The 8,501-nt window shown below is 53.2% G+C and overlaps 1 protein-coding gene and 2 non-coding genes across 13 annotated transcripts in view; all 3 read left to right on the forward strand.

Moving 5' to 3' along the window:
• Window positions 1-1,217: 1,217 nt before the first annotated feature.
• Window positions 1,218-8,501, forward strand: part of AGBL5 (ATP/GTP binding protein-like 5) — a 19,563-nt gene continuing 12,279 nt past the window's right edge. For 4 of the 11 annotated variants that reach the window (XR_825321.1, XR_825328.1, XM_010840610.1 and 1 more), the window contains exons 1-9: window positions 2,628-2,791; window positions 3,887-4,147; window positions 4,396-4,567; window positions 4,807-4,970; window positions 5,667-5,844; window positions 6,111-6,289; window positions 6,699-7,155; window positions 7,640-7,809; window positions 8,129-8,264. Coding sequence is in view for 3 of the 11 variants with exons in the window: in XM_010840610.1 (XP_010838912.1) it covers window positions 3,933-4,147; window positions 4,396-4,567; window positions 4,807-4,970; window positions 5,667-5,844; window positions 6,111-6,289; window positions 6,699-7,155; window positions 7,640-7,809; window positions 8,129-8,264 (1,671 nt within the window). In the remaining 8 variants the exon portion in view is untranslated. The other 7 variants (XR_825327.1, XM_010840609.1, XR_825323.1 and 4 more) reach the window with 6 other exon arrangements.
• Window positions 1,769-1,857, forward strand: TRNAY-GUA. Its single transcript is given in 2 exon segments — window positions 1,769-1,805; window positions 1,822-1,857. It is a non-coding gene; the product is annotated as a tRNA-Tyr (tRNA).
• Window positions 2,208-2,280, forward strand: TRNAA-AGC. Its single transcript has one exon. It is a non-coding gene; the product is annotated as a tRNA-Ala (tRNA).

Raw genomic sequence — 8,501 nt, forward strand, 5'->3', positions numbered from 1 at the left:
ATAACCTCAGATATGCAGATGACACCACCCTTATGGCAGAAAGTGAAGAGGAACTAAAAAGCCTCTTGATGAAAGTGAAAGAGGAGAGTGAAAAAGTTGGCCTAAAGCTCAACATTCAGAAAACTAAGATCATGGCATCCAGTCGCATCATTTCATGGCAAATAGATGGGCAAACAGTGGAAACAGTGGCTGACTTTATTTTTCTGGGCTCCAAAATCACTGCAGATGATGATTGCAGCCATGAAATTAAAAGATGCTTACTCCTTTGAAGGAAATTTATGACCAACCTAGACAGCATATTAAAAAGCAGAGACATTACTTTGCCAACAAATGTCCGATTAGTCAAGGCTATGGTTTTTCCAGTGGTCATGTATGGATGTGAGAATTGGACTATAAAGAAAGCTGAGCGCCAAAGAATTGGTGCTTTTGAACTGTGGTGTTGGAGAAGACTCTTGAGAGTTCCTTGGACTGCAAGGAGATCCAACCAGTCCATCCTAAAGGAGATCAGTCCTGGGTGTTCATTGGAAGGACTGATATTGAAGCTGAAACCCCAATCCTTTGGCCATCTGATGCGAAGAGCTGACTAATTAGAAAAGACACTGATACTGGTAAAGTTTGAGGGCAGGAGGAGAAGGGGACGACAGAGGATGAGATGGTTGGATGGCATCACCGACTCAATGGACGTGGGTTTGGGTGGACTCCGGGAGTTGAATTGATGGACAGGGAAGCCTGGCGTGCTGCGGTTCATGGGGTCGCAAAGAGTCGGTCACTACTGAGCGACTCAACTGAACTGAGCTGAGGGACCCCACAAAATGTCGGAGTCGCCAGGGGCTTGAAACCCTCGTCTGACCTACATTCGCCTGGGGCGACTGTGAGCTGGGGTAGCTCAGGCGGTGGTCGCAGAGCAGGCAGTGGAGATCGGGTCTCCCCGCACACCCACCCCGGCATACAGAAAGCCGAGCCGCACACACGAAATGGGTTCTAGGTGCGTTTCTTTGTTTTAAAACCCCGGGAGCTTCTGGTGGGCAAAGGATTGTGGGCTGGCAAGCCAGGCCCCTGGAAGGAGACGCAGGTGTGAGGAGGGCAGGGGCGGGGGTCTAGGGGAGGCAAGCGGCCCGATTGCCCCCCGGGCTCCGGGCCGCGTCCGGCGTCGCTAAGCCCTCGGCGTCTCGCGCCGTCCGCCCCTGGGCCGCCCCGCTCGCCTCCAGCAGCTCCGTGGTTTGTATCTTTCTTGCTCATAGACTGGATCCCGACAAACATGGGTTAATTGACTGAATGAATGTCCTTCCTATCAGGAGGAAAGTAGGACTATATTGGCGCCCGCGGAGACAGCGGAGGGAAACGAGGAGCGGAAATAGCGAACGTAAGCCTCCGGATTTGCAAACCCCGCAGGCGCCTGGCGAGAGTAGAGCAAGTGGGCATGCTGGCCAGGCTGGAGAAATCAGAAGTCAGGGTCGTGGGCCGGGTCTCTAAGCGTCCGCAGTCCTGTAGAAGCCACCGCGGGTGGAGTGTCGGGGGCTATCGTTTTGTAAAAAGCACGGAAACGGAAGGGACCTGTGTGGTCCGTGTTGCCTTGGTCCAGGTTGGAAAGCAGGTCTTTTGGCAGCGTCCTTTGCTCGCATTTCTGCTTCCGGGTTCCTCTGTTCTGTGCAGCCTGGAGGAGCTTCTTTAGAAGGTGGGCGCTAGGCCTCCTCAAAGCTTTTGAGACCCTGGAGTGTGGCCTTGGTAAGTATTAGAGGGACAGCAGCAGGCACCACTAACAGCGGGGCCTTCGATAGCTCAGTTGGTAGAGCGGAGGACTGTAGTGAGTGAGCTGTGGCAATCCTTAGGTCGCTGGTTCGATTCCGGCTCGAAGGACTTCGTACGATCTTTTTAACCTTCTCTTCCTCGCAAGAGAAAAGCTTACCTAGAAACCCACTGAGTTTGCGCACTGCTGGTGTTCCTTGAAAGATGTGTGCGGTAAACACTCGAGGTACGGTTATGCTATCTTGTGGGTTACATGCAAAGGAGTGCTAATCTGTGCTTTTAAATAAGGTTTATTATTGCTTATGTATAATTATTATATGCCTGCTTTTAAAAAATCCGGTCCGCGGTCCCACTGCACTCAGTGCTAAGCCAAATGAATTTCCCCAGCCACGGCGGGTCCACTGGTCAGCGGACACCGCAGAACAACCTGTAAGGCAAAAGGAAAGCAGCCAAAAGCAGCTGGGGGATTAGCTCAAATGGTAGAGCGCTCGCTTAGCATGCGAGAGGTAGCGGGATCGATGCCCGCATCCTCCACTCGGTTTTTGCCCCATGCGTTGGAAGACTTCCCCAACCGCGAGTGGCTGAACCTTGTGGGTGTTTTGTAATACACAAAGGAGTACGGTAGGCAATGATCAGCTTCACACGGGGTCCTTTTATTTTGCAGGTGAGTCTTTTTCAGGTTCCTTTTTGATCACTGCCTTTTTCTCCTCCCGGTAGCAAGGCCGTTAACCGTCTTCCGAGAAGACACGGGTGGAATCCTCCAGCCGCGCCTGCAGGTCGAGCCCGCAAACAGCACCGGCTCAGGTACCCGCTGAACGTGCGAGGGAACCCCGGTGTACTGACCAATGGCAGCGTGCCTTACTGGGCGGGTAGCCAGCTGTGCCCGCGGCCAATAGGCGTGAGACTTCTTGTTTCCTGGCAGAGCGGGGTCCCGGCACCGCGGCGCTCGGGTTTTGTTTGGGTCCTGGGTGGAGGGCCCGGGTGCCGGGGCCCAGGTGGCGCCTTGCTAGCGGGAGAGGGAGCGGGATCACCGGCCCGGAGAGAGGTGAGGGGCTCTGCGTGGAGTGCGGGCCCCGGCCCGCCCCCTTCTCAGCGCTCAGCGGCCCGCAGCCCCTCTGGAAGCCCACCCGGCTGGGCCACCCCGCCCCTCGCCCAGGCTGGTCCCGCCCCGCCCCCACGCCTGTGGCCTCACTTCTGACCCCTACGCCCTTCCTTGTTAGCCTCCCTCGAGTGTGAGTCCGCCCCTACCCATCCCAAGCCAACAAGCTGGGGCAAGCTCGGTCCTGGTGTGAGGGTCCTTCGGAGTCGTGGGTCGAGAAGCCATCCCCCGTCCCCAAGTAGGTCTCTATGGGCCACTTGTCTAGAGATACTCAGAATACCCATTACTGACCCACAGCTACTAGGGTATCTTTTTCAGGGGCCTCGGTGCTTAGAGGGGCGGTGTGGAATAGACTCGTACCCTTAGGGGGATTAAGCTGCAGTCTCCATGTGAGCAGGTAGCTTCTGCCCAGTTAACTTTGGCTTGGCAAAGGCCACATGTCTAGTTTTCTTTCATAATTAATAGGCATGGGGTAATAAAAAAAAGAACCAGCCCTTCCAGGGCTGAGGAAGCAGCAGAAAAATGCCGGGTCAGTACTTGTGAAAGCAGAGGAGTGGAGAGAGAGAGCTGTCTATCTCAAGTTAGAACCTTGGTTCTCTCCCTTCTGCTCTTCTCCAGAGCAGGGAGCCAGTCTAGGAACTGGAGGTCCAGAATGACCCATCTTTCAAGCTGGCGTTATGTTGTAGTTGGTGTATCATGGCTAGATTTGGGCAGTTGGACCTATTTTCTCTCATCTTTGGGCTGCAAAGAAGCTTAGAGTCTATAGTGTTTCTCGACATACTTAAGTCATTGAGTATTTCATTTTGGAATAGCCACACTGTGGTAAAATAGGGTCCTTTGAAGTCAGTTATAACCCTTAGTGTGGGGACAGAATATTGCTTATTCTTGGCCTTTGCTGGAGGTCCACATGTACCTTTTTTAAAGGGAAAGAGAGCCTCTTCTTATGGTACTCCCTTAGAGGAGCTCTCATTTACCCAGCGATACCCAAAGAACACGTTTTCATTTTTCTTCCCTCTCCTCCCTACCCCACGTTTTTCCCAGCTCTCAGGGCCTGAGTGGTGCAGGAGGATGCTTTCCCAGCCCCACCATGGAGCTGCGCTGTGGGGGATTGCTGTTCAGTTCTCGCTTTGATTCAGGGAACCTAGCCCATGTGGAGAAGGTAGAATCTGTGTCTAATGATGGGGAAGGAGTAGCGGGTGGGGCATCAGCCTCCACCAGCAGCATTGCCTCTTCCCCTGACTATGAATTCAATGTGTGGACCCGACCAGACTGTGCTGAAACGGAATTTGAGAATGGGAACAGGTAAGAAGAAAGTAATGGAGGGTGGAAGAAGGAAGAGAGGGGGTCCTGCGTCTTCTGTTAGCCTTTTGAGAGTTCATGCCAGCACACCACCCCTCCTCTCCCACCCCATCCCCCTCCTCATTCTCTACCCAGTAGCCCTTTCCCAGTTTGGCTTGCTCCAGTCCCCCCCTCCACCCCCAACCCTCCCACATAGCCCCTCTCCAACCCTCCTGTGTAGAATGATGTGTCTCTCCTACTCTGGCCCTTAGGTCATGGTTCTACTTCAGCGTCCGAGGAGGAACTCCAGGGAAACTCATCAAGATCAATATCATGAACATGAACAAGCAAAGCAAGCTGTATTCCCAGGGCATGGCTCCCTTTGTGCGTACACTGCCCACTCGGCCACGCTGGGAACGAATTCGAGACCGGCCCACCTTTGAGGTAAATTTTCCATGAGGAGGAAGGACAGACTTGGGTCCCTCTGGTGCCAGCTGGAGTCCATGATAAGCCCCTGCCTCGGGAAGCCCAGAAGGAGCTGGTTGTCATGGGGTGTCGCAGAGGGAGGGGTGTTGGTAAAAGTGATGGGGGTGTGAGGTCAGCTCCTGATGGTCGACCCAGTAGGTTCTTAGTTCTGACACCAATGGCGTGTTGCCCCTCCCTCTTCCTCCTCTGCTCCTCAGATGACAGAGACGCAGTTTGTGTTATCCTTCATTCATCGTTTTGTGGAAGGCCGTGGGGCTACCACCTTCTTCGCCTTCTGCTACCCATTCTCCTACAGTGACTGCCAGGATTTGCTAAGCCAGCTAGACCAGCGCTTTCTGGAGAACAGCCCTACCCACAGCAGGTGCCAACCCCATTCTTTTCCTGTCACGTAGTCCTGGACCGCAGAGCACCTCTGCTACTCCTGGAGTTTGCCCTCAGAACCCTGACCCCAAACCTCATCTGTTCTTTTCTCTGTACAGCATGTGGGACTTCAGGTACCCCTGACAGATGTTTCTGTGTGACCTTGACATCCCACCATCCACTCATCACCTGCCTACTTCAAGTCTCTTAATATCCCAGGTCCCATCAGTCACCCAGAATTTAGCCAGCACTGCCACTGCGCAGCACACATTTGTTTTTTCCTGCCCCAAGAGAGGCCACCTCTCTGTGTCTATGCAAAGTAGTCTACCTTAGGGCACCATAAACTGGGGAATAAAACTTTAACTTCATCCTGTTGTATTCCCTGCATTCTGACAATGTAGCTGCTGCTAAGTTTCTTCAGTCGTATCTGACTGTGCAACCTCATAGACGGCAGCCCACCAGGCTGCCCTGTCCCTGGGATCCTCCAGGCAAGAATACTGGAGTGGGTTGCCATTTTCTTCTCCACTGACAATGTAGACCCAACCCAAATCCTCAGGCTCATTTAACACTGTGAGGGACTAGAAGGCCCCAAAGGTTAGGGTGAAGGACCAGATCCTACAAATCCTGGGCTGGTGACCATGCCCACTGGTTGGTAGGACTTCGGGGACTTCTGGCTTAATAACTTTCACACCTACAGCCCCCTGGATACCATCTATTACCACCGGGAGACTCTCTGCTATTCTCTGGATGGACTTCGTGTAGATCTACTGACGATCAGTTCCTGCCATGGGCTTCGAGAAGATCGAGAGCCCCGTCTAGAGCAGCTATTTCCTGATGCCAGCACCCCCCGACCATTCCGTTTCACAGGCAAGAGAGTGAGTAGAAATAGCATAAAGGTAGTACCCTGGCCTTGGCCCAGCCCCAGGCACCACTGGTAGGTTGAGGCCGTATTATCCCTCGGCCCCGTGGACACGACCTCAGCCTACGTTCTGAGGCAGGTGTGACAGCTCCTATTCCAGTTTGCATACTCAACCAGCTGGAAATCCAATGGCTGTTTCCACCTCGTCCCACCACCATCCCCACGTGGTTACCCTGGAATATAGAGCAAATGACCTAATAACTGCTCTCCTCTTCACCTCAGATATTCTTCTTAAGCAGTAGGGTACATCCCGGGGAGACTCCATCTAGCTTTGTCTTCAACGGTTTTCTGGACTTCATTCTTCGACCTGATGATCCCCGGGCCCAAACCCTACGTCGCCTGTTTGTCTTTAAGCTGATTCCCATGTTGAACCCTGATGGGGTTGTCCGGGGTCACTACCGGTAAGAGGCGTGCCCAGCCACGTGGATTGTTCCCAGTCCCGTTATAACCTGCATCTCAGTGGCAGCTGTTAGCCTCATATGTAGTGTCTGTGTTCCCAGTCCTCTTGCACCCTAACACAGGCAAGTCCCTGTGATCATCCAGTGAGCCGAGAACAAATACGATCCCATCCAGTGGCACTTTCTAGGGGAGTAAAGCCAGCATATCCATAGGTGCATCTGGTAGAGGGAGCTGTCTTTTAGATTTCTGTAGGAAGGATAACAGCTGACCAGGGAGAGGGCCAGCGTCAGTTGTCTTTCCTGTTGCAGCTTCAGCCTCTCGTTTCATAAGTCAGTTTCCTTTCCATCTGCCACGTGTCTCCTTCGCTGGCCCAGCCCTCAAGCCCCTGCTTTGGTCCTTGTCTCCCTACAGCACAGACTCGCGTGGAGTGAATCTGAACCGCCAGTACCTGAAGCCTGATGCAGTCCTGCACCCAGCCATCTATGGGGCTAAAGCTGTGCTTCTCTACCACCACGTGCATTCCCGGCTGAACTCCCAGAGTCCCTCTGAGCACCAGCACAGTTCCCATCTCCCTCCTGATGCTTCCCTCTCTGACCCTGAGAAAGCCGACAGTCTCCAAAACAGAGCTCACCTTGGGCGCTCATCCAGCGGGGATAAACCTGAGGCGTGGACACAGACTGAGGTAGCCGAGCAGAAGCCCAACAGCGTGTGGATTACGCCACAGGAGTCAGCTGAGGTGGAGCAGCTGGCCCCCGATGCCATCCCCCCCAGAGAGAGCGGTGTTGCTTACTACGTGGACCTGCACGGACATGCTTCCAAAAGGGGCTGCTTCATGTATGGAAACAGCTTTAGTGACGAGAACACCCAGGTGGGAATCTGCAGAATGTCATGTGAGTGTGGGGAGTTTTGCAAGTCAGGAGATGAGGTTCAGGCCATGCGCGGAGGGAGTAGGGCCTTCTGGCAGGAAGCCCTGGGGCTGGCAAGAGGCAGCTTATTCTGAACGAGCTGCAGGGGCCAAGAAGGGGCAGCACCTCATTGTGTTACATCATGACCTCTGAAAGGTCAAGCTACTAGCATCATAGTTTTTCTAGAGTTTCGAACACCAGGGGAGAAGGAGAATTTTATATTTTCGGAGAGAAGGGCTTAAAAAGAGGTAGACTCATACCTTCCCAACACCTAGAAATATTGTCAAACATTCAGTGAGGATGTAAGCAATGCTGACTACTGCTGATGGTTCTGAAGGTGTCTGTGTGCTGTGTGAAGGCACATGACCCCACACTAGGCATCTCTTCCTTGCCCCATCCTTTCTTTCTGTCTCTCCTTCTGAGTTGCCTTTTTCCTCACCCAAACAGGTGGAAAATATGCTGTATCCAAAGCTCATCTCCTTGAACTCAGCCCACTTTGACTTCCAGGGCTGCAATTTCTCAGAGAAGAATATGTATGCCCGAGACCGCAGAGATGGCCAGTCTAAAGAGGGAAGCGGCCGGGTTGCAATCTACAAAGCCTCAGGGATAATCCACAGGTTGGATGGAAACTGAGATACAGTGGATGAAATAGCTGCCCAAAGAAAACAATAACCCAGTGTAGGGTGTGTGAGGGGCAGGGGATGGATGAAGTCTTCCCAAAGGACAGATTCACAGTTTGTGTGGTTGTCTTTAGTCTGGGACACTACCTTTTGGGGGACCTTTCTTCTGTGAAGTGCCAGAGTCAGTTGCTAGTTGCTGGGGATCAGCCCTTTCTACTTGTGCACACTCTACCCCAGCTGATTATCTCGTAGACCACCTAGTCTGTCCCCCATGGTTCTGTCCAGATTCTGTCTGATAAAGGTCTCCATGTCTTAGCTACACACTTGAATGCAACTACAACACTGGACGCTCAGTAAACAGCATCCCTGCCGCCTGCCATGACAACGGGCGTGCCAGCCCCCCTCCCCCGCCGGCCTTCCCTTCCAGATACACTGTGGAACTGTTTGAGCAGGTACGAATGCAGGGGATGAATGGGGAAAGGGAAACCTCAAAGTCTGGAAAGGCCTTCACCTCTGCCACCTGACTCTCAGGTCCTCTGAGGCAAGGCTCACCACTGTCGCCGTCTCAACTCTCAACCATGGTCGTGGTTTTCCTCAGTTAATAGGCACCAGGCCTCTGACTGTAAAGGTATCAAGGGGATGAATGGGCACTACTCTGATCCTCAGCCCTGCCATAGAGACTCTCCTAT

This window comes from Bison bison, unplaced genomic scaffold (assembly GCF_000754665.1).
Source record: "Bison bison bison isolate TAMUID 2011002044 unplaced genomic scaffold, Bison_UMD1.0 scf7180017864145, whole genome shotgun sequence".
Lineage (NCBI taxonomy): Eukaryota > Metazoa > Chordata > Mammalia > Artiodactyla > Bovidae > Bison > Bison bison.